We start from the raw sequence: 26,469 nt of genomic DNA on the forward strand, positions 1-26,469 counted from the left end.
AGTTGTAACTAAAAAACAAAGCTCAAATTGACTACTCTATACTTTAAGATAACTTTTGTAATCAATCCAGAGGGGTAAAAAGGTTGATGAAATATAAATAATGAATCAATTTGATGACACCATTGTATTGTTGCAGAAAAAAGGGGCTCAATTAATTGCATACAATATTCAGAGTGAAATGTTTGTTTGGCTCTCCTACTGAATGGGGCAAATTTTATTTCTGGAGTTATTCCGTTGATTTTAATGGAATTACAATTTCTGCACAGAGTTTATGGTCTAATAAAGAGAGATTAAACAAGGGAGTGTAACAATTTGAGGAAAGGGAGAGAGAGGAGAAAGGAATTAATGGTTTTTTTGGAGATGAAGATTGGGATCTGTTATTAGTCTTTACTTTCATGAGCCTTAAATAAAGAACATTACTGGAAAAAGTGTGCATCCTATGTCAGAAGGCTGTTCTATTTAGTTAGAATATTACAAATAAGATAGACCTGATAGAACAATGGGATAACATGGACTGTGTAGAATTAAGTCTAATGATAAGAGTTACATTATTATTTCTTCAAAGAGCCAACAAATGAGCAATGTGTCATCAAGAAATTGCTTCATATTTAGAGCAAGATGCAGTATTTAATAGCTTCAAGAACACTGCATGTATCTAAAATGCTAAAAGTTTAGAGAGATTAAAAGCCTTCTGGGCATGTCATGATTTCTTTGCGAGACTCAAGGCATTACATAGTCCAAGTTGTAAATAATAAGAAATTTTGCCAAGTATAATTATTTTAATCGGGGTTCCATAAATAAGTAAAGTCATTCTGTTTAAAGAAAAGAAGTTAAGAACACTAATAAATCTATTTAATCAATTTGCAGTGGTAAAGCATTTCTGTCTTCTGAAAAGACAGTATTTAGCTAAGGGCTGAATTCTGCATTTGGACCTATAATGGGGATCTTGGATGAACAGGCTTCTTTTTTTCCACAAGAATGTGCTCTTTCATCACTGACATCTTTCAAATAAAATGAACATATACAAGTTAGTGGGATTTAAATAGGTATATTTGGAAACCTATTTGTATTTTTATGACCTGTGAGATATTATTTGAATTTGGGGCTCTCTGTGAATAGGTGAGGTGCTGTGTCAGTAATTAAGCTATTGAGCCAGACATTTATTGTAGGAGAAGCTAGTAACATAACCCATAGGTAAGGCCACCTAACACTTTCCATTATAAGACTCTCTTTTTAGTTGCTTGTTACTTTGACAAACTTTAACTGTTTGGATTATAACTTTCTATGTCTTGTGTCTGCATTGGAATTCATTTTTTTCTGGACAGTTTGGGTACATCTACACTGCACACTTATTTCAAAATAAGCTATTCCGAAATAACTTATTTTGAAATAGCATGTCTACACTGCAGGGAAGCCTCAAAATTAGTCCAAGGCAGGCTTCACTAATGTAGACATGCTATCTCGATTTAGGCCCCAGGAGGAATAACTTAGAATGGCCCTGATATGGGGCTCTTTCTAAATAGCAGTGATGGAGCATCTACACCCACCTTATTTTGAAATAGCTGTTTCGGAATAGTCATTATTCCTCATAGAATGAGGTTTACAGATTTTGGAATAAGCCGCCTATTATTTTGAAATTATTTCGAAATAACAGAATGCTGTGTAGATGCTTGCATTGTTATTTCAAAATAATGCTAGTTATCTTGAAATAACGATGCTGCGTGGATGCACCCTTTCAGAGTTCAAACTTCAGATCATGAGTCAGGGTTTTGATGGAAAACAGGTTGTGATCTTGTAATTAAGGACTACATCATAATACATATGTGCACAAGGGCCAAAGTAAGGTTGCATATACAAGCTTAATTCTGACATATCAACATTTTTGAGTATTTGGCTTTGTAACCTTAATATTCTTGTATTATAGATTTTAATAAAAGTGTAATTTTAGTATGATTTTCTAATTCTATATTGCCTTATATTAATTTATATTTATTTGGTCACAATTGGTTGTGTTTTTGTACTGGCATTCTAAACTTTGAAAAATTTTAATACGAAGAAAACAAAAAATACTAGAAGTATTTTCAAAATGATTTAAAAATCAAATACAGTATCTGTTTGAAGTACATTACACCACCATCCATGATCTGAAACAAACTGAAAACAAATACCTGTCAGGGATGGGCTAGACGGTGATAGGTCCTGCAGTGAGTGTAGGGACTGGGTTTGATGATCTCTTGAGGTCCCTTCCAGTCCTATGATTCTGAAGCATTCTCACAGGGTATGTCTACACTACCCTCCTAATTCGAACTAGGAGGGTAATGTAGGCATACCGCACTTGCAAATGAAGCCCGGGATTTGAATTTCCCGGGCTTCATTTGCATGAAGCCGACCGGCGCCATTTTCAAATGCCGGCAGTTCGAACCCCGTGCTGCACGGCTACACGCAGCACGGAGTAGCTAGTTTGGATTAGGCTTCCTAATCCGAACTAGTTGTACTCCTCATGGAATGAGGAGTACAGCTAGTTCGGATTAGGAAGCCTAATCCGAACTAGCTACTCCATGCCGCGTGTAGCCGCGCGGCACGGGGTTCGAACTGCCGGCATTTAAAAATGGCGCCGGCCGGCTTCATGCAAATGAAGCCCGGGAAATTCAAATCCCGGGCTTCATTTGCAAGTGCGGTATGCCTACATTACCCTCCTAGTTCGAATTAGGAGGTTACTGTAGACATACCCACATTTTCCTTATCGATCAGCCTCCATATCCAGGATATAAATACCATTACATAAAAGCTGTGTCTACACTGGCATGAATTTCCAGAAATGCTTAAAACAGAATAGTTTTCGTTATATGTATTTCCGGAAAAAGAGCGTCTACATTGGCAGGCTGCTTTTCCGGAAAAGCCCTTTTTCCGGAAAAGCATCTGTGGCCAATGTAGACGCGCTTTTCCGGAAAAGTGCCCTGATCGTCATTTTCGCGATCGGGGCTTTTTTACGGAAAAGACTACTGGGCTGTCTACACTGGCCCTTTTCCGGAACAGTGTTCCGGAATAAGGACTTATGCCCGAGCGGGAGCAGAATAGTTTTTCCGGAATAGTGGCTGATTTTGTACAGTAGAGCATCGTTGCTTTTCCGGAAATTCAAGGGCCAGTGTAGACAGCTCGCAGCTTATTCCGGAAAATCGGCTGATTTTCCGGAATAAGTGGCCCAGTGTAGACACAGCCAAAGAGTATGGAGGCTGCTCTTTTGATGGCTTTGGGTGCCAAAGCTCCCTGCTTGAGGGGCCTATAACATATACCTGATGGGATGTCTACACAGCAGTATTATTTTGGATGTTATTACAAAGAGCTTGCCTACACTGCAAGCCATTCTTTCAAAATAGTTGTGAGCTGGAGGACTTCTTATTCCGACTCCTGTAACCCTCATTCCACAAGGAGTAAGGGAAGTCTTCCTTCAACTTCTTGCAGTGTAGACAGCACCAAAAGCTGAATTAAGCTATTTCAACTTAAGCTATGGAATTGATACATGTAGATCTAGCCTCCTTGCCACTAACAGAATAGAAACTGAACATGGTTAAACATGGAATAAGTTGCCTAGGGAGGTTGTGGAATCTCTATCTCTGGAGATATTTCAGAGCAGGTTAGATAGACATCTAATCAGGGGTGGTCTAGACGGTACTGGGTCCTGCCATGAGGTCAGAGGACTGGACTCAATGACCTCTTGAGGTTCCTTCCAGCTCTAGTATTCTATGATTTAAATGTTCTCAGTTAAACATGTTTTGATAACTTTTCTGATCTTCTGAAATCCAGAAGGAAGTTGGTTTTTAGTGAAGGTAAAATCAGGATTTCAACAAGAAAAGCACAAACCCTTACCATTTGTGCTAAAGTGATAAATTTTACTATTAGTTCTTACTGTTGGAGCTATAATAGAAAATTTATTTTGCTAACTGCCAGAAAGCAGCAGGTTATTATTTTCAATGTGGACATATGACCACATGACTTAGCCACTGTATTACATGTACTACCTGATGTAATCCACCTTCGTGTTCCCATGGTAGGGATCTGAACTAGTCATCAGTTAAGATCTTTATTGACTTTCTTCTCTTCTTTCACAAGGACCTGATTTCTTACTCCATGTGGGTCTAAGCGCAACATTAGGGCTTTACCATCCTAGAAGAAAAGAGGAACTTTTATCTCAACACCTATTGTCAGGTTCCAAAGGACATTTAAATGATTGAGACTGGCTTGGCCCTCACACCTTCCAAATTTGAACCCTCAATTTAGTCCTCTGAGCAATCACTAAACCATCCTGTGTATTCATGGCAGTGGAGACTTTTGCCATAAGGATTATCAGTTTCTGAAAAAATGAGGAAGAACGGCTCTTGCGCAAAAGGGTGTTTTGCGCAAAAAGAAGCTGTGTAAATGGCTCCTTTTTGCGCAAAAGCGGCCCCTAATTAATTATGCAAATGAAGCACAGCAATATGCTAATCTGTACTTCATTTGCATAGGCTTTTGTGCAAGAGGGATGCACTGTAGACAATAGCCCTAGAGGAAGAACCATAAGTGCCTAGACAACATTTTCTGAAAAAATGTACACTCTGGACATTTTTAGGCACCTACAGGCTTTGATAGTAGCTGAGTGAGAGTTTTGTCAATTCTGTCTGGGATTTAGACACCAAGAGATGTATATAAGTGCCTAAGTTCTAAGTGAATCAACCCCCAGTTTCATCTTTTGCAACATACTTTTTAAAATATAACGAATGATTGAAAAGCATGTTTATTATAATGCATGATTTAGCATAATATGTGTTTTTTTCTCTTGTATTTTCTCAGCCATCATGTATGTAATGGGAGCACTTGGTCCTGCAGCAGGATATTTACTTGGAGGAGTTCTTATCGGTTTTTATGTTGATCCTCGAACGACTGTTTATATTGACCAGAGTGACCCTCGCTTCATTGGAAACTGGTAAGAATCAACTGTCTTTGAAAACTGTGATCAGTGGCACTGATAACTGGGGAAATATGAGATATCTAGATTTTCTACTGAAATATTTAGAAAGGAAACCATAAGAGAGAAGATATTGTGTTGCTGTAGGATTCAGTAGTATAGACCTGGCAGGGAGGAAATGTTTGCTGTTCATAGACACAAACACATACGATTAAGTGGATACAACACCATCTTCCTACTGCTGCAGGACTCCTTCTGATTGGTGCTTTGCATTTGGTACAGGAAAGGTGGGATAGCAATAGTACGCAGCATAGCAGAAGCAGATCTAGAAGTATGGTGTGACGGGGTGGCACTCACCTCCCACGAGTGAGCCCCATTTGGTTGAATGTGTTTGTCTGCACTCTTTTTAAAAGACTTTGGCTACTCAGCCCTCGGGCTGAGTCACACTCTGTGAAATACTCAAACCCCTTCCAGGGAACATACTTTACCAGGGGCCCATTCTGGTGCCCTCTGTAGTCTATCAGTTCAGTCTCATAGTCTGTTTCCGCACTCAGTATGGGTATGTCTACATTGCATAGAGGAATGCAAAGGCAGACAGACGAAATTGCAAATGAAACATGAATTTGAATTTCTCGAAATAGCGTCTTTCAAGAAAACAAACGCAGTCCCTGTGGGGTTATTTTCCTTTGAAATAGCCCTTGAGGAGACGCTGTTTCAGAAAAGTGGCGGTCTGCGATTATGCAAATGAAGCGCGGGAAATTCAAATCCACACTTCCTGTGCAATTTTGCTTGTCTGCATTTGCATTCCTCTCTCGGAAGAGGAATGCAATATAGACATACCCTATGAGAGTGGTGCCTCCAGGGCTTCCCCTCCTGGAGACAATGTTCTAAACAGCTCCCTACTCTGAGCGTGGTTCTGCCAGTCTAACCTGACCTGACCTTCTCTCCCCCAGGTCTAGGCTGCAACTGAGCTGCCACTAATCTTGCAGATCCTTTCGTAGTCCCTCCTGGCCCTTGATTGGCTGGGGTTTTTTTAGCCTCTCTAGCTGCTAGGAGGACTTCTTTTTGGCCCTTTTGGCCTTAGGGCCTAGCCCTATTACATATGCCGCGCGGCTACACGTGAAACGAGGAATAACGGTAGTTCGGACTAGGAAGCCTAGTCCGAACTACCTAATCCGTGCCACGTGTTAGGCACGGAGACCGCACTAGCGGACATTTAAAAATGGCGGCACCCGGCGAGATGCAAATGAAGCCCGGGAAATTCAAATCCCGGGCTTCATTTGCAACTCCGGTTGCCTACATTACCACCCTAGTTCGAACTAGGGTGGTAGTGTAGACGTACCCTTAGATTTCCATAAAGCCTTTGACAAGGTCCCTCACCAAAAACTCTTAAGCAAAGTAAGTTGTCATGGGATAAGAAGAAAGGTCCTTTCATGGATTGATAACTGGTTAAAAGACAGGAAACAAAGGGTAGGAATAAATGGTAAGTTTTCCTAGTGGAGAGAGGTTACTAGTGGGGTCCCCCAAGGATCTGTCCTGGGACCCATCCTATTCAACTTATCTATAAATGATCTAGAGAAAGGGGTAAATAGTGAGGTGGCAAAATTTGCAGATGATACCAAACTGCTCAAGATAGTTAAGACCAAAGCAGACTGTGAAGAGCTCCAAAAAGATCTCACTAAACTAAGTGATTGGGTAGCAAAATGACAAATGAAATATAATGTTGAGAAATGTAAAGTATTGTCCCTTGGAAAAAATAATCCCAACTATATATAAAATATGGTGGGGACTAATTTAGCTATAACTACTCAAGAGAGAGATCTTGGAGTCATTGTGGATAGTTCTCTGAAAACATCCACTCAGTGTGCAGTGGCTGTCAAAAAGGTAAATAGAATGTTAGGAGTCATTAAAAAAGGGATAGAGAATAAGACAGAGAATATCTTAATGCCTCTGTATAAAATCATGATATGCCCACATCTTGAATACTGTAAACAGATGTGGTCACCTCATTTAAAAAAAAAAATATTAGCATTGGAAAAGGTTCAGAAAAGGGCAACAAAAATGATTAGGGGTTTGGAACAAGTCCCATATGAAGAGAGATTAAAAAGACTTGGACTTTTCAGCTTAGGAAAGAGGAGATGAAGGGGGGACATGATAGAGGACTATAAAATCATGACTGGTGTGGAAATAGTGAATAAGGAAAAGTTATTTACTTATTCCCACAATATAAGAACTAGGGGGTCACAAAATGAAATTAATATGCAGCAGGTTTAAAACAAACAAAAGAAAGTTTTTCTTCGCTTAGCACACAGTCAACCTGTTAAACTCTTTCCCAGAGGAAATGGTGAAGTCTAGGATTTTAACAGGTTTAAAAAAAGAGGTAGGTAAATTCATGAAGGTTAGGTCCATCATTGGCTATTAGCCAGGATGGGTGGGAATGGTGTCCCTAGTCTCTGTTTCTGTGGAGGTGGGTGACAGGGGAGGGATCACGTGAGGATTACCGGTTGTGTTCCCACCCTCTTGGGCATCTGGTATTGGCCACTGTTGGCAGACAGGACACTGGGCTGGATGGACTGTTGGTCTGACCCTCTGTGGCCATTCTTATGTTCTTTTTTCTGTATAGTTTTCCAAGACTCCATTACACTTACCTATATTATGAAATCTGTTTCTGAGTTGAGTGACAATTTACTCTCTCTGCCCAGAAGGTGTATATTTTTAGAGATGTTTCAAAATTAGTTTTACTGTGTTATCTCTTTATTTAGAGATGTCTTGCTCTCAACTATATGAAAGAAAGATTTTTCTTATTAATGTTTCATTCTGTGCCTGTTGCCTTGCAATGTAGTTAATTTCCATTGTGCTTTTTTCCTATAAACTTTTTTTAAATTTCCTACTTGGTTTCTGAAACTTCCCTAGAACATTTTAGTTTCCAATAGTAGGATCTGTTAGAATTACTTATTTCTGGAGAAGAGGGAAATAATTTTAGTAGGCTCTCACTCATCCACCCATTTTACCTGCAAAGATGAAGATATTTTCTTACATCTTTTGTGTTACCATTTTCATGTTAAAAGGAATTGACATGTAGTAGGGTAAGTATTATATTATTAGTAGTATTATATCTTATCAGCAGGTATGCTCAAGCCACCCACTAGCAGGGAGACTTAATGGCTTAAAATATTTAATTATGCGAGTTTAAGCCATGTTAGTTTTGCGAAGCAGGAACAAAAGAACAAAAAGATATTATAATTATAGCATATGAATTACTAGCAAGTATTATCCACAGAACAGGCATAGCGTTGGCAGCCACACTCAAATGTCTCCCATATTACTTCACCAATGAGCTTTAATTCTGGCCTGGTACCTCTTTAGGAAAGAGTGTGATTTTTTCCTTGTTTGGTTGATCTGATGAGACTATCAAAACACGTGCCATTTAAAACTATTTGTCATGGTGAAATGGGACTGGGATCACCCAAAAACCATCTGATTAGTGCCAGATTTGAGCAAAAAAATAACTTAGAAGTAGAAGGCCAATCTCATGATCCATCTTGTCCCGCACAAGATCTGCCTAACTCATAATATAATCCTTAATATATAATAGTAGATGTCTGTCTCCAGTCTATCTTGATCTGTTCATAGGATTGCAGATTAGCTCTTTTTCACCCCCTAAATACTATTCAGGAATATTCCTATTCAGGATCAGAGGCTGGTTGTTGAACTTTGGCTTTATGAGCTTCTTGACATTTGATTAAGTTCAAATAAACTGCTCTCCTGAGGTGTTTACAGAAGTTATATGCTTTCCAAGTTATGCACTGTAGAGAAACACTGTTCAAAAAGTAATTGATAATTTATTATAAGATTCTTTAAAAGAACTTGGCCAGCTATCATTAGACAACTATATTGTGTTTCCGATCTATTCACTTTTTACTAAGCTTTCTGTTTCACTAATGGATCCCTAAAATTTTGCCTATTAAGATTTCAAAAAAGTATGCCAGTTATCTGATGTCTGGTAATTTGTTTCATAATCCAGCCCAACTCATCAAATAGTTTCTGCTGTATTCATAAATAATATTCATAAATATTATATAAGAAGATAAGAACAGCCATACTGGGTCAGACCAAAAGTCCATCTAGCCCCGTATCCTGTCTTCTGACAGTGGCCAGTGCCCCAGAGGGAATGAACAGAACAGGGAATCAAGTGATCGCTGCCCTGTCACCCATTCCCAGCTTCTAACAAACTGAAGCTAGGGACACCATTCTTACCCAGCGTGGCTAATAATCATTGAGGGAGCTATCCTCCGTGAATGTATCTAGTTCTTTTTTGAACCCTGTTAAAATCCTGATCTTCACAACTGTGACAAAGTGGGGATTGTATTTACTCTGTTCACTTGTTATGTTGCATGTGATTTCTGCTATCATGAACTGTTCTGTAGTAACTCTGTGTGTGTGTCTCAGTTGCCCTGGGCACTGCACTGGTGCCTGAATGGGGTTGGGAATTTTGGATGTGATGCTTACTGAGGGAGAAGCTCTCTTGTAACCTGAGCCAAGGTGGGGGGGTGCAACCAGATGACACCTTTTCCCCGGGAAGCTGCACAGAGGAGGAAGCGGGGCTGTCTGCGGGGCTGGAATTGGTTACTGTGTGTGTGAGGGAATCTTGGCTGGCTAAGGATATAGGGAAAAGGCCCTGGTTCTGCCCCCCCCCCCCTTGCACTATATCCCTATGAACTAATAAGCCTTCTGTTCTGCCTGCCGGCTGAGAGTCACATTGGGCTGTGGATAGTGGTGCAGGGTGACTCCCCACACCTTTGTGAAAACATCATATTCTGGCCAGGAATTTCACAGGCTGACTGTGTGTTGTGTTAAGAAATGCTTCCTTTGTTTGTTTTAAACCTGCTACCTATTAATTTCATTTGGTGACACCTAGATCTTGTGTTATGGGATTAATAAAAAATAAAAATAAAATAAAATAAAATGAATAAGTTTTCCTTTCTCCACATGTCATGATTTTATAGACCTCTGTGATATCCCCCTTAGTCTCCTCTTTTCTAAGCTAAAAAGTCCCAGTTTTATTAATCTTTCCTCATATGGCAGCTGTTCCAAATCCCTAATTATTTTGTTACCCATTTCTGAACTTTTTCCCAGGCCAAGATATCTTTTTTGAAATGAGGTAACTACATCTGAATGCAGTATTCAAGACGGGGGAATACCGTGATTTATTTAGAGACAATAAGATATTCTTTGTCTTCTTTTCCATCCCTTTTAAAATTATTCCTAACATTGTGTTTGCTTTTTTACTACTGCTGCACATTTAGTGGATGTTTTTAGAGAACTATCCACAATGACTCCAAGATCTCTCTCGAGTGGTAACAGCTAATTTAGTCCCCATCATTTTATATGTATAGTTGGGATTATATTTTTCAATATGCATTACTTTAACATTAAAATTCAAATATTAACCCTGACTATTTTGTCTGACTCTGAGCAATGAGTGTTTGGTTCTTGATTGTGAACCATTAACATCAACAGAGGTTTTAAAAACTGACTTTAATGGTGCAGAATCATGTCCTTGTTCCCTTGATACATTTGTTAGTTCAGTTTCAGGAAGATCCAGATATGTAGCCCTTTCTGTCATAATATTTTTTATGAGCGTCCAGAAGGTCTCCACCAGCTGGAGAGTGTCATTTGAGCAGGTTTTATTTGATTTCATCTAAAAAACGTCTTAAGAGTGTTGACATCCTTATTTCAGAGATTTGATTTTTTTAACTAAAATAGCAATATATTTTAAGATAAGGTTGCAGTTTAAGGAGAAATTATACTTAGGACCTGGCAGCCTCAACCATAACCCTTGAAGTAATGTCCTATCTCTGATTCTCATTTTTTGCTTGAGTTAGAATGATTAAATGCCTAAATTCACTTGTCACTGAAATGTACGGAAAATATTATTAATAATCAAAATAATGATCATGATGGAATACTGCAGAGTAAATGTAACTGTAGGGAGCAAGTATTAGCTTATATGGAGTTTGCTTTTTACTGAAAAAGGAAATCCTACCTTCCATCCTTGCAAACATATATTATGCAGAAATGTAATTTGGTTTAGACAGTATGAGGTCAACTGAATCCAGGAAGAGCCCCTCATAGGACAACTACTGTTCTAACTTCATCTGAATTTCATTTTGCTTAGCTCATTGAATTCTGGATTGTTTTAATGCATCCTTGTAGACTGCTTTGGCTAAATTGTAAAAGTTGTATGCAAGTAATAGTGCCTGGCATTAAACATTTGAAATAGTTTTGTATTCAGAGTTTCTAATGATCAGAAACTTCTATGCCTGGTTATCTGCTTAAAACTGTACATCCATTATACACTACTCTAGATTGTTATCTTTAAATAGTAGTAAGCATACTTTATAAATTGGAATAGGAGGTGGCTGTGTAGCTCTTAGAAGTGTAATAGAAGTGTCATTCTGTAATGCTTTTTAAAGCATTTGTTTAACTCTGAATATGGTTTGATCTTCTAATGCTGCCTTTCATTGTCTCTTTGACACAAAAAGTTGAAAGGAATTCCCTTTGTTCTGGTACTTGTTTGGATGCCTTTTCAGGTGTCCCCCATATCTTTATCCTTCAAAACACTAAGAAGTCCTCTACAGGCAGTCCCCGGGTTACGTACAAGATAGGGACTGTAGGTTTGTTCTTAAGTTGAATCTGTATGTAAGTCGGAACTGGCGTCAGCCGCTGCTGAAACTGATCAGTTTCAACCGCGGCTGAATCTGGATGCCAGTTCTGACTTACATACAGATTCAACTTAAGAAACCCAGGCGTCCCCAAGTCAGCTGCTGCTGAAACTGATCAGCGGCTGATTCCAGGAAGCCTGGGGCAGAGCAACTCTGTCTCAGGCTTCCTGTAGTCAGCCGCTGGTCAGTTTCAGCAGCGGCTGACTTGGGGACACCTGGGGCAGAGCACCTGGGGTGCTGCTGGGTTGCTCCAGTAGCGCGGCTCCTCGGCGCTACTGGAGCAACCCAGCAGCACCCCAGCTGCCCTGCCCCAGGCGTCCTGATTCAGCTGCTGCTGAAATTGACCAGCAGCGGCTGAATCAGGACGCCTGGGGCAAAGCAGCTGGGGTGCTGCCGGGTTGGTCTGGAGTGGCGCTGCGGGACCAACCCGGCAGCCCCCAGCTGCTCTACCCCAGGGGTAGGCAAGAAAAGCCTGGTCTGCTGGGGGGGGCACTAGCTGCACGCCCCCACCCCCCAGCAGACCAGGGAGACAGGGGTGGCGGGACCGCCCAAATCCTCCACGGCTTTGCTCCGTCTCCCTGGTCTGCTGACCTGGGAGACGCGGAGCAAAGCCGTAGAGCACGCGGGCAGCGGTACAGTCCAGGCGCGCCTGGGCTGTCCCGCTGCAGGCGTGCTCCAAGGCTTTGCTCCCTGTCTCCCTGCAGACCAGGGAGACGGGAAGCAGCTTTTCTCGCCCTGGAGGACGGGGGCGGCGGACCGCGGCGCATCTGGGCATCCCGCCGCTCCCGTCCTCCGGGGCAAGAAAAGCCCCGTTCGTAACATAAGTCGGATCCGTGTAACTCGGGGACTGCCTGTATTTCCTGTGTTCTAATTGATATAAATGTCACTTGCCTATTCATTCCGCAGTGTTAATGCTGAAATTCCTTATCTCTTTTGTCTGTTGTCCAGTTCTTTGATTTTGATCATGTAAAGCAGTGTACAAGATGACATACAGTGCTGCACTTAAGACATATCCAGCACTTCGGGTATGTCTACACTGCCAAGTTTTGTTGACAAAACCTATGTCAACATGCAAAAGTTGACACAACAAAAATTACTAGAGGGTGTTCACACTTGCTCCCTCTGTTGACAGATCATGTCCACATTGGGCACACTATCATTGACAGTGTGAGCAATGCACTGTGGGTTGGCAGAGTTGATCCCTGTGCATCTTCAGATTCCCTCCAACTTCTCCCACAACATCCTCAGCTGCTGAGGAGAGGCATCATGAGTAGCTCTGTGAGCTCTCCCTGCTGAGGAATGTCAAAGCAACACAGCGTTTGTCCCCCTTCCCATGCAACAGCAGTCTACCTGCTTCTGTGTTCCTAGTGCAGGGAAGAACAGGAGCATTCCAGTGATTGGCTCTTTTAGCTGCTCTGTTTGGAGAACACTCAGCTGTCAAGATACTTCCCAGAGCTTTGAAAGGGCCCAAGGTACATGCCTGCAGGGCAGCAGAGATCAAAACACTTGTAGGGGTGGAAACACTTGTAGTCTCTTGTAGGGGTGGAAATGTTTTGTTGCCAAAACTTGGTGTTTTTCCTAACAAAAGTTGCATTGCTGTGTGAACACACTCAGGCTGTGTCTACACTGGGCCACTTATTCCGGAAAATCAGCCGCTTTTCCGGAATAAGCTGCGAGCTGTCTACACTGGCCCTTGAATTTCCGGAAAAGCAACGACGCTCTACTGTACAAAATCAGCCGCTATTCCGGAAAAACTATTCTGCTCCCGCTCGGGCATAAGTCCTTATTCTGGAACACTGTTCCGGAAAAGGGCCCGTGTAGACAGCCCAGTAGTCTTTTCCGTAAAAAAGCCCCGATCGCGAAAATGGCGATTGGGGCTCTTTTCCGGAAAAGCGCGTCTACATTGGCTACAGACACTTTTCCGGAAAAAGTGCTTTTGTGGAAAAGCGTCCGTGCCAATCTAGACGTGCTTTTCTGAAAATGCTTTTAACGGAAAACTTTTCCGTTAAAAGCATTTCCGGAAAATTATGCCAGTGTAGACGTAGCCCTCTATGCATTTTATCAGACAAAAGGAGTGATTTTCTGTTTAGCAACTATCAAACTACTTAACCAAAACTTTCAATCATTTCATTTAATTTCCCTGCCCATGGTGAGAGCTATCAGCACAGCTTTCTATTATCTGGCTTGTCCTTGCTCTAACCATTCTTGATCCCATTCCCATGGCACACAATCCTTCCATTTAAAAGTATATCCTGTAGTTCTCTTTCCATTGCAAAAAGAGGGCCAAAGTACAGGTTGGATCTCCATAGTTCAGCACCCTTGGACCTGAGTGGTCTTGAGTCAGGGAGTTTGCTAGAGCAGGAAAGGTCAAAGCTCCTATCCTGGCAATCAGCCCCACTCCCCTTCCTGGTCACTGGCCCTGCTCCCGGGTGCCAGCCCCAGCAACTGGGCTCCACTTCTGACTCTGGCCAGGGCTGAGCTCCCTTCCATTGGCCTGGCTGGGGCTGTGCTCCTGACCCTCGTCGGCTCCTGTTCTCAGCTGCTGGACCTCTGGGCCAGCAATATAGGTGGTCCTGCTGGACAACAGCTGTTGCCAGAGCAGAGTGACCCTGATTTCAAAGATTCAACCTGTAGTCTTGCTGACTTTTGTGACTGTTTTCCCATATGCAGTGTATGATATTTGGTTCAGTGTCTTTATGTGACAAGTACCTGGTCTCTAGGTGCAGGTAATGAACAATAGCCAGTTATCTGAAGTCAAGGGGCCTGACTCTCCGCTCACACTGTTTTTATGTTGCTGTAACACTGTTGCTTTCAGTGGCTCTGAAGAATCAGAATCAGGATTGAAGACCTCAGTATTTTTTTGAGATCCATACTGTCAGTAGTTTGGAGCAGTTTTGTGGTGCACATTGTGGTGTCCTTTCTTACGGGTAGTTTGTACTACTTTATGGAAATACCTAGGTAGGGAACAGGAAATTTCACAGCCTGCAGGCAGATGGGTGACACCTTCCCCTCCCTGCTCCCACTGCACTTTAGGTGTATTTGTGGTGCATTTTTAAGCCAGTAGGTATAATTGAAAATGGCACTACTGATGACCCATTGTCCCTATCGGCCCTGCCTTTTTTTTAGCCTGGCTCCCGAGAGGATGATCTGCATTCCTGCAGCTACTGACTGCCACCTAGCCCTGATCCCCAAACTTGCAAGTCACCTTCAGTGTGATCCAGGGGAATGAAGCTGTGCTGTTCTATAAATGCCTGACTGTACCTTCTGCCTAAGGGAAAGCAGAGCTCCATCTGTGCCTGAGGGGACCCTGGGCTTGGGTCTCCAAAGGTCCAGCCTCGTCCTCCATTTTTAAATCTAGCAAATTCCCATTAATTTCAGTGGGAATTTGTTTGAATTTGAGCTAAGTAGCAATGAATAAAGGCCCTCTCATCAGTATTGTTGAAAGCAACAAATTCCAGAGAGCACAAAAGTGACATTATTATCATATCAATTGATGCCTTCTCAGTGAATGCTTTTAAAATTAAACTAAATGATGATGTTGGTTTTAATAGATGCTCCTTTTGATTTCATTTTGCATTTAGTACCACAGAGCAAGTTTTGTTTTGGCTCTTCTGTCAGTATTTTTACTGGTTTTCCAATCATGAGTGCGAAATGTGGTTTTCTATCTAGTTATTCTTGGTGCTAGCCACAAAGATGCTTTGCAATTTTTGTTCCACATAATCCACCAGCTCTCAACGGTTACTTGTATTTTCTCACTTTAGGTGGAGTGGATTCCTCCTTTGTGCCATTGCAATGCTCCTTGTCATATTCCCAATGTTTACTTTCCCTAAAAAGCTCCCACCTCGACATAAAAAGAAGAAGAAAAAGATTAGCTCTGATGATATTTCAAGTGATGATGACGTCATGAAAGAGAAAACAAACAGCAAAAGACAAGTGGATAGCTCGGTTCCTGCTTCTATGGGATTTGGAAAGAATGTTAAAGGTAAAGTGTATATATTTTTAAAGGATCACATGTACAATAGGGTTTAAGATCATACTCAGGGCTATATTCTGGACCTGCATTAACTTAATGGAGGCCATATTATACTTGTTGATGTTAAAAAGAGATGGATAGTCATATGAGGAGAAACATTTTGATAGATTGTTGTAATAACAAAGTACAGTTATAATTAGCATGCGGAATGCTGAAAGCGTAGTAATATGAATTCCTTTTTCTTTATCACAGTGTGTTTAATACATAGCTGCATCAAGGTTAACATATTTGCTTTGTTTTAACAAATGTCTACTGATATAAGAAAAAAAGTTTTTTCTACAACTTTTCTACTTGGCTAAACCATAACTATTTTTATTTATTTTATTTATTTATTTAGTTAGTTAGTTATAGAACTTCCATAATCACAGTTTTGGAGGGCTTTACAAACTTTAATGTAAATATATACATTTCACTGAAGTCATGTTAGTCTCATTGGAATAAAGTGATTCTCTTGTAATGGTCTTAAAAATGAGAAAAGCAATCCTTGTTCATCATCTTTTCTTATGTTGGGGCAACCAGTTGTGGACTATTTTATTATTCTTTATACATTTTCTGCCAGTTTGATATTATGTTGCCCTTTGTTTATTTGCAATGTGTTTCTGTCAAGTTCTGAAGTCAGGAAATAATAATAATAATAGTAATAATACTCGCTAAAGCAAAGAGATTCACCAGTAATTATACTAGGCTTACATTTTATTTAGTAATGCTATTATTGTAAAGTCTAAGCATTGTTGAAATGTAACCAGAAGAAAAGCAGTGTGTCACTTTTTAAAAAATGAGTGAATTCAGAGCTCATGGAAGAGAGGTTGATAGCACAGGCTTATGTAAGGCATAATGTGGAATGATCAAGACAAGATTTCTGCTATAGGTCTGTGAATCCTTCTGGGTCTTTATACTCTTGGGGTGCATCTACACTGCACCATAGCTCGAAATAAGATATACAATTTGAGCTACACAATTTGCGTTTCTTATTTTGATCTTATTTCGAAATAGTTTATTTTGTAAGTAGACAGCACCAAATTTCAAAGTAACCCACTATTCTAAAATATCCCTCACTCCTTGCGGAATAGCGAGCCCGTTATATTTCGAAATAACGGGCTTGCTGTGAAGATGCGGTATAGCTATTTGGGGATACTTTGGCATCCCAAAATAGCATTGCAGTGTAGACCTATGCCTGCTGTTCTAATCTTGGGTACCTGTGACATGGCTGTCAAATGTGCCAACATTGTGGCAGCTTCTTGATTAGCACAATAGGAACTATGAAGAGACCATGAAAGCTTCTGTCATTTGTGTCATTAGACAGAATTTTAACTCCGGACTCTAGAAATGTGCCTGCACAGCAATTAAACATCTCCAGCTGGCCCAAGTCAGCTAATGTGGGCTCATTCTGTAGAAAAGTAAAAGTGTGGTATAGAGGCTGGAGCCTGAATTTCTACAGCATCATTTTATAGCCCCAGAGCCTAAGCCCTGCGAGCCTGAGTCAGCTGACCTGGGTCAGCTGCAGGTGTTTATTTGCTGTGTAGACATAGCCTAGGTGTCTAGTTAGCACTTGACTGAACGTTACAGTTGCTCTTAGTGTTGTTGACAACTCTGAATTTTGATCACATATGGTCTGTTATTTTAACCATTTCTTTTAGCTATTAGACAAGGTATCAAAGTGTTTCCACCCATATCCGCAACCCATTTCTTTGCAAGGCATTTACTAGCTCTCAGATGCGAATAGTTATAGCAGCTGTAAGTTCTGTTAGTTTTTGTGGGAAATTGATAAAACAATGGAACACCAAAAGGGCCATATTGTGTTGTATTCTGGTTGCCCTAGCAGCAAACAGCTGTGTTCTAATCAGATGTACATAGGAAACAGGACAGATACATATAGTCACATTCTTTAGGACTTCCTTCATTTTCTGTCTCAATCAGAGGTGAATAGTGAGGACACAATGGTGCATTTAGAGGGTCTCAAAAGATAATGGATTCAGAGGCAAATAACTGGATGCAGTTACTTCTCCGGAAACTGCCAATCCAGAAGTGGGCAATAATTTTTGGTGAGGGGCCACTCCAAGATTTTGGTAAGTGGTCAAGGGCCGCACTTTTCTGTGGAGGGGGTGCAGGGTCTAGGTTGAAGGTTGGGTGCAGAAGGGCACATGGAGTAAGAGACTGGGGTGCAGGAGACGGTGTGGGGTCCGTGAGGGAGTTTGGGTGGAGGAGGGGGTTGTGACCTGGGTCACGGGATTGGGGTGTAGGGTCAGGGAGGGAGTGTGGGTGCAGGAGAGGATTCTAGCTTGAGGGAGGAGTGTAAGAGGGGGTACAGGGAGGGAGTTGCCACCCGGGGCAGGGAGTGCAGAGGGTTTGGATGGTGACGTGGGGGAGGGAGTTGGTGTGCAGGAGAGGTTGGGGTGTCAGAGGAAGGCACTGGCTGGGAGGAGTTTACCTAAGTGTCTCTGGGCCAGTAGGCTACAGCATCCCCAAGGCAGGCTGCGTAGGGTTAGCTGGTGGCTTAAAAAAAATGCTGGACACACTTGATCTCAGATGGGGGGTGGAACTGGCCGGGAGGGGAGTGGGGCTGGCCGGGGAAGATCGGGGGGGGGGGACACAGTGGCCGGCGGGGGCAGCAGGGCTGGACAGGGGAGATGGAGGGAGAGATGGGAGTAGGGCTGGCCGGTGGGAAGCAGGGCTGGCTGGGAGGGGGTCGGAGGTTTCGGTAACCGGGTTTGGTTCTTTAAAGGATTTGAAACCACAGAGAGAGGAATACTTCTTTTTAGGGTTAAACAAAGATTATTTATTTTTTCTATTTACTTTATAATCAATTTTCCATTTAAATCAATTCATTATTTTTGATTCTTTTAAGACAATATAATATACAAAGAAAAAGTAGAAAAACAGTACAGTTAAAAATAACAAGAAATAATAACTTCTCCTACTGATATACCCTCCTGAGTTACCTTTAAGAAATTTATGGAGTTAACAGTTATATAATACTCACGTTAAGAAAGATAGAAGCATTGCTTAGATTCAGGAGATATTCTTTTCTTTATGTTTTTCCTTTCTTTGGATTTTTCGTTGCAACTTACGACCGGTATTCGTTCCCCTTTCGGAGCTTATTTGTTCCCCTTTCGGAGCTTACGTACGGCAGCGAGATTCAGCGCCGGGGAGGGAGCCCTGGTTGATCAGACCTGGCTTTTCGGATTCGCAACCCGTCCGCTCGTGGTCTGTTTCAGCCCACCTTATATACCTTGTTTTGGTATTTTGGTACTCCTCCACTCACCTGACAATTGCTGACGTTAGATTTTTGTTGTCTCATTCTGCCCTTACAAAAAACTTTCGTCTGCTCCATTTGGGGTAATCAGCACTTTGTTGCATACTGCTGTCTGAGTTACTTACTTCCCTAAAAGCGGGGTTATTGTTGGTCAACCAATCAAATTTTGTTTTTATTTTTATCTCCTGTATCTGAGTGCTGCCTTTCCTTTCCACTTACAATTATACTGGTGCTCATTTGACATATTCTGGGTAGGCCTCAATACCTTCCTTTCACAGGAGGGAGCAGAGCTGGCCCAGGGGAGAGCGGAAGGAGGAGGGGGGAGAACTGGCCAGCGGGAAGCAGGGCTGGTCAGGGGGAGTGGGACTGGCCGGGGAAGATCAGGGGGAGCGGGGCTGGCCGGCGGGAGGAGAGAATCGGCCGGCGGGGAGTGGGACTGACCCGGGTGCATGCAGATCCTGGGGTGCTGCCCGTCCCGTGCATGGTCCCAGTGAAGCACGTGTGAGTCCGGCCCCGAGGATTCCCTCATGCCCCCCCCTCCCATGTAGTGCCGTACTGCCTGGCTGGTAGACACACTCATGCAGCGTGAGCATGTCTACCAGCCAGGCAGTGTGCAACTATCTACTGATACTCTTAATAATAATAAAACTTACCTAAATAGAAAATACCAGACATTTTATATGTCTAGTGTTTTCCCAATTTGTTTCCTGGACAGAACTCTCAAATACCAGACTGTCCGGTTCAAAACTGTACACCTGGCAACCCCAAGGCTGCCTGCTGAAGCCCCAGCCCACTTGAAAATGCAGGCTGCGCCCTCCATGTGGCTCAATTCCACATGGGGAAAGAAGCCTGCCCTGCTCCAGCCTCTCAGGCCAATCTCTCAGCTCTGATTGGCTGGCTGTTTCCAGCCAATAGGAGCTGAGATATTGGCTGAGGTCAGTTCTTATTGGCCGGTTATTTCTGACCAATAGGAGGTGAGAATTGGGCTGGGGGAGGAGGAGATTGCAAGCTGCCTCCCCCTCCCTGCAGAGCAGAGAGTCGCAGGAACTGGGTTTTAAACCGCGGCATCTGCGTGCCTAAGGGTCCTGGCGGGGGAGTCCGCAGGCCAGCTCCTGTGGCTTTGCGGGCCGGATCCATCCCCCGGGCTGTATTTTGCCCAGCCTTGTGCTAATCACACAGCCGTAGGGGCTTTTATTAGGTAAAACCTTTTTCACAAGTTGATGTATCCAGCTGGATTTCTTTCTTCAGGCACCAAGGGCATGGCACTGGCAGAAGTAATTCTGAGCTCTCTGGCTCTGTGACAGTCTGTCATTAGCTAGCAGGAGGTCTGGGAAACATGAGCATAGATCCTGTTGAACATCTTCATCATCAGAATGAACTTGCCCAAGTCTCTTAAAGCACACAATATTTTAAGATGAAGGACTTGTTTAGTTTGTACAGGTAGCTGGCCACAAAAAAGAAGAAAAGCAAATTATTTTTTAGAGATCCTTCTAGATACTTACTCTGGAAAAAATAAAACCTGGTAGTTTCATATTTTCTTCTGTTTCATATACTCATCCTGACTACATGTAACAGTGATACATACTGTACAGTGACCAATTCACAAAGTATTTAGTCTCTGAAAACATTAGTAAGTTGCCCCAGTATTGGCCAGTGTATTAAAAGTTTTCATTTTCACCGCAAGAGAGAGTGGAACAGTGAAGAATGTCACTGTATTTAGGAGGTCAGAAAGATATAAAGATTTGCCTTAAATCACTATAGTTTTTCAAACAAGGTGCAGCTCACTCAAGGACAACAGGCCTGAATGAGGAAATCATCACCATTTAAACCCTCATGGGGTTACCAGGAGGTTTAAGTGGGGTTTGTGCAATGCAGAAACCGTTCTGCAAGCCTTTGAATTGGGACAGATTTAACCCAAAGAGAGGAAAAATAAGAAACTTACAATTACTGGTATACTAGGGGGGCTGCATCCCATGCTCGCTACACTCACCACACCCTGTGAGCCTGTTAATCTTGCACCTAGCCTGGTTGCGCTCGCCATGGTCCCAAGTCACTTGCACCCTTCTCCACTCCCACCCACCACACCCCCTGAATGGGCCCCTCTTTCCAAATGCTCTCATCCCATCCCGCCCACTCGTGCCCTTCAATCGCCAGCCAGTCCCCCTGCCCACCCCCTTCTCTTTCCTGCCCCACCCACTAATGAAATAATCTATGGCCCAGAGCCCACCCCCCTCCTTCCATCCCTACCCCCACCTCCATCCTCCATTCCTACACCCCTATTCTTACACCCACCCATCCTCCCTAACACCTTCCCCTTCCACACCCCCAGACTGCCTATCTCGCTCACAGCCAGTCCTCCTACCCCCGCACCTTTCCTGCTCCTGCCCCACCCGCTTTACAGAGAAGGGCAGTAGCTCCCAGCTGGGCTGGCTCTGAATATGCAGCACTTGCTAGGACCCTGGAAGAACTCACGTGAAGTATAGCTGCATGGCAGAGTTTCTGCAGCATCTTGGGGATGATCTCCCTTGGCCACTCTGTCTCTCGCCAACAGCTAGAAAGTGGAGTGCTGGCCCCTGCGAGCTGTTGGGGCTTGGCTGCTGGGGTTTGGTGGCTCAGGCAGCATGGAGCTGGCAGCACTGCGTACAGGGTCAGGCGAGGAGACGGGCAAGGAAGGAGAGCATAATTTACCCTGTGGATTTAGTTACTCACAGTCACCTTGGTCACAAACATTTGCCTTGGCATTCACCTTCTGAGCTAACGGGGATACTTTCCTGCTTCCCCACCCACAGACCATGATCCTGCTTCCCCCCCCCCCCCGAGGTTCCCCCTAGGTGCCCATGCCCCTGGCAGTGGGAGGAGACTTTGTATGCTCCTCCTTCGGCCCCCAGGCCAATCAGGGCTTGGGGGCGGGGGAGCACACTAAGCCTCCTCTCGCCCTGCCAGGAGCGTGTGGCACTTGTAAGCGCCACATGCTCCTTGCAGGGCAGGGGCAGGGCATAGGAAACTTTGTGCGTTCCCCCCCCCCCGTGGGCTAGATCAACCTGCTTGGTGGGCGGGTCTGGCCTGCAGAGGCCCTTTTGCCCACCTCTGCTCAAGGCATTGGAAGAGATAGGTGTTGAGGAAAGGGCTCCCACAAAAACGAACATGCTGAGTAGGGAGCATCCTACACTGCCCAACCACAGATGATGGGAAGAGGAGCATATCCTAAGCCTTGTAAATCTGAAGGAGTTACCTGAGTCGGAGCTGCTGGGAGGTGATTGTCTCACATTGGGGTCCACAGTCAGGAATGAGTCAGATGTCCAAACCGTTCCTTTTGAAAATGATGGCAATGCACATCCAAATCTACACAAAGTAGCTAAGGGTGGGAAAATGGGTGTTTTCCCAAGAGGCTTTTTAGCTCGGTGGTTAGGGAATTCAGCCAAGAAGTAGAAGAACTTACTTCAATTCCTTCCTCTGCCTGATGAGAAAGGATTTGAACATGAGTTTCATAGCTCTCAGGTGAATGCCCTAATATATGGACTATGGGATATTCTGATTGGAGAGGTGGGTCTCTCCTCTTGAAGCCATTCTGCTTTATATAAATAATATGCATTGGACCAGAGAGACAGTATGACTCTATAGTTTGGCGCTTAAGGAACTCACTTCTGAGGGTTAGGCACTTGAGAGAAAGGTACTCTTTGAGAATGCCTATTGGATTTGGCTCTGCAGGCAAGGTAGGTAGGGAAAATCTGCCTTTCAGGGTGGTGTGAGTGTCTTGCTAAACTTAAGTGTGAAGTAAGCTCTCAGTGCCTAAATGGAGGCATTGTGCACATCTCCAGCAGCATACACGTGGATTCTTAGTGGACTTTTATGTCAAAACATACAAACATCAGGTGATTTTATGAGCTTCCATAACTAGACAGTATCTGAGCAGGGGCTTTAAGAGTCTCAGTGGTGCCTAAAGGAGGAAGTTAGGAGCATAAGCCCTTTTCTGGATGGGTGTGTCTAGACTACATGCCTCCTTCGACGGAGGCATGTAGATTAGCCAGATCGGAAGAGGGAAATGAAGCCGCGATTAAAATAATCGCGGCTTCATTTAAATTTAAATGGCTGCCCCGATCTGCCGATCAGCTGTTTGTCGGCAGATCGGGGGAGTCTGGACGCGATGCCCCGACAAAGAAGCCTTTCTTCATCGACACAGGTAAGCCTCGTGAAACCAGGCTTACCTGTGTCGATGAAGAAAGGCTTCTTTGTCGGGGCATCGCGTCCAGACTCCCCCGATCTGCCGACAAACAGCTGATCGGCAGATCGGGGCAGCCATTTAAATTTAAATGAAGCCGCGATTATTTTAATCGCGGCTTCATTTCCCTCTTCCGATCTGGCTAATCTACATGCCTCCGTCGAAGGAGGCATGTAGTCTAGACACACCCGATCTGAGCTCTTGCAAGCAAAAACAACAACAAAACCTGTAATAAACAAACACAGTTTAAACTCTTAAGGAGGAGTCCAAGCCTGAATTAAAAAAGGAATAAAGAAGAGAAAAAATTAGGTATAACATATGAAGGGACTATACAATGTAAATATCTTGGGCAGGGCAGGTGTATAATATAGAAATTAAGGTTTGAGCCTGTAAGAGCTGATAAATTATGAACACAGATGAACTCAGTTTTCCTTTTATTATCTAGTTTGCATAGTTTCATAACATGGCACTGTGCTTGCATACCCTTCAGCAATTACCTAATTAAATATACTCTGCAATTAGATTAATTAACCTGCAGGTAGCACAGTATAAAAGATAAATACAATGCTGAGTTTAAACATGTAATAAACCCCTCAGGTACCTCAATTAAATGCATTTATTATATAATCTCTGTTTTTCTTTCTAAATTATATGTTTAAAATAGAAATGGGCCTGGATCCAGACAGTCCTGAACTTTGGAGTTAACACATCTCTCAGTCCTCTATTTCATACTGTCCTCATCACTTTTGCACAAGAGAATGCTGAAAGTCTTTTATACATGAGGAACACAAACCAAAAGTGTCAGAACTGCCAGGTTAGATCTTGCTACCGACAGACTTCAGTCCTGCACCTAGAAAGAGTTCAGTGTTGTTTTCTATAGTGGGCAAATATTACTCATCAGAAGTGAGAAGACGGGGAAAACAGACTCTGGACTTGCGTTTGAGATCTTTCATTAAAATAGCAAATGTCAGGAATTCAATAGACACCTGGAAGGGGAGTTAAGAGATATGAGTTCTGATTCTGCCACTCACCTGTTCTTGGGTGCATCTGCTTGCCTCTCTGCTTCCCTTCCTTTTTAATTCAGGTTTTGGGGGCAAATGGGATTCTTTGTCCTCTACCATATCTCATGTGGATTCTCTGTACAGCTCCCCTCCACCAGCCTAAGAGTAGCTGTTATCTTTTACAGCTGGGCTTCTCGTGGGAGCCCAATCCTCTGCTGTGATATCTGAGGCCTTTCAAACATTATTTAAAAAAATGTGCCCAGTTAGGTCTACAATTAACACTGACAGTCCCCTCCCCCTTTAAAAAACCCTCCACAGACCGAGGAATGGGAGATACACTAAGGCTATGTCTACACTGGCGGGTTTGTGCGCAAGAACATCTTGCGCAAGGGTTCTTGTGCAAGAACATATCCACACTGCCATGTGCTTTTGTGCAAGAGCATCCATGGCAGTGTGGACGCTCTCTTGTGCAAGAAAGCTCTGATGGCCATTTTAGCCATAGGGCTTTCTTGTGCAAGAAACCCCTGCTGTGCGTCCACACTGCCCTTTTGTGCAAGAGCGCTTACACTTGTTAGAAAAGAGTGTAGCTCTTGTGCAAGAAGCCCTGTCTTCCGACGCTGTACTGTAAATCTTCTTGCACAAGAGCAGGTGGGCAGTGTGGATGCTCTGCGGGTTCTTGCGCAAGAGCCCACCAGTGTAGACATAGCCTAAGAGTTAATGCTATTGTAGTGCATTGGATATTTTCTCTCTAATTTCCTTTTGAATGTATGATAAACTTTTATTATGTATGAAATCTGTAACATAGCCATGATAAGATTTTAGCAATGCTTCCTTTTTGTTCTTGTCACTCTAATTTAGTTTCCAAAAATGTTCATGCATATATTTTTGGCATTGTCATGAAACTGTAAGACCATCTCCTTACCTTTGCATCGATATATTATCTTCCTACTCCAATGTCACCTTGTTTCTTTCTGTTTTGAGATTGCAATATCATAAATGTTCAATAATAGTGATGCAGGCTTAATCCATTCAGCATTCATTTTTCAAAATAAATGAAAGCTTCTTAGCACAGTTCATGGATTAATTCTTTCCACCAAATGTTATATCTAAAGTTTAATACTTTTCTTTGTAAAGCTGGCAAGAAAACATTTGAAACTGGATCAAACTGATAAATCCTTCCATCTATAATTGTTTTACTAGAATTTTGGAGGGCTTGAGGAGATTAAAATTGGGTGCAGACACACAGGTTACATGCTGATTTGAAGTCTGGCCAATTTTGAAATGACAAGAGCCTAAATCCATCTCGATTTGCTCATACAGGTGATTCCACTGAAGTGAGCAAGGAGAGTAGGATTTGATCTTCAAATACTAAAGCCCACAAATTGTGCTTTATAACAAACACACCAACTCAGCCATTCAGTATGTTGAATCTAGAACCCATTAAAGTGTTCACTGGGTTTGGGTAAATTCCCACACAAGAAAATGTTAAGCTGAAGTCAAAGTTACTTGAAAACTCTGCCCTCTAGAGACACTATGAGGGGGAAAATAGTTTAAAAAGTACTTTTGTCTAATCTGGGGCCATAAATACTAAAATGCATGAATAATTATTACATGGTTATCATGTGGTATCACTATTGGTCAGGGTTAGTGTTGTTTAGGTGCCTGGATTGTGTATTTCTGTATCTTGGCATGTTCAGTTTTCTTTTAACCACAACTTTGATTTTCATGGTTGTGTAATGCTTGTTTTTAAGATAATTACAATGTTGGGGTTTTTTTTTTAGCTCTGATATACTGTTGTTATTCCTAGGGAAATTCTGCACAAGTGCACAAGTGCAGAATTTGCACAGAATTAACATTCTGTGCAGAATTTCTTTTTCCCTGCAGAATTGGTGCTTCAGTGCTGCTGGCTACCATTGGGACTGCTGGACCCAGAAGGGCCCAATTTTCCAGCTTACAATACAAGATACTGCCAAGGGGAAAGAGAGAGATGGAGGGTTCCAGACTGCTGTGGTTCCCAATATGACCTGAAGGAAGGCGGTGGTATTCAGGAAACTTTGCACAATCCTAAGATCCAGCATCAGACTGTCTCTCTCTCTCTGGGGGTGGGGGGAGAAGGTTAGGGTGTCTAAGCGGGGTGGGTTGCCCCAAGGCTAGGCTCTGGGAATGAGAGAGTGCAGGTACCCTGTGGCTGAGCTCTCGGGGCGAGGAGTATATTATGTATACACTTTCTTTTTTTTACTTCTGGGACTTTCATATGAAGTTTCTAAATTATTTTTTTAAACTTTCAGTATATTAG

At 42.8% G+C, this 26,469-nt stretch overlaps 1 protein-coding gene across 3 annotated transcripts in view; it reads left to right on the forward strand.

Annotated features, from left to right (window-relative positions):
• SLCO5A1 (solute carrier organic anion transporter family member 5A1) overlaps positions 1-26,469 on the forward strand; it is an 88,385-nt gene that overhangs the window by 31,571 nt on the left and 30,345 nt on the right. For all 3 annotated transcript variants that reach the window (XM_075920553.2, XM_075920556.2, XM_075920554.2), the window contains 2 exons: positions 4,828-4,960; positions 15,429-15,649. In XM_075920553.2, coding sequence (XP_075776668.2) covers positions 4,828-4,960; positions 15,429-15,649 — 354 coding nt within the window. The remainder of the gene's footprint in view (positions 1-4,827; positions 4,961-15,428; positions 15,650-26,469) is intronic.

Source organism: Pelodiscus sinensis, chromosome 2, assembly GCF_052426305.1.
Source record: "Pelodiscus sinensis isolate ZL-2025 chromosome 2, ASM5242630v1, whole genome shotgun sequence".
In the NCBI taxonomy this organism is placed as follows: domain Eukaryota; kingdom Metazoa; phylum Chordata; order Testudines; family Trionychidae; genus Pelodiscus; species Pelodiscus sinensis.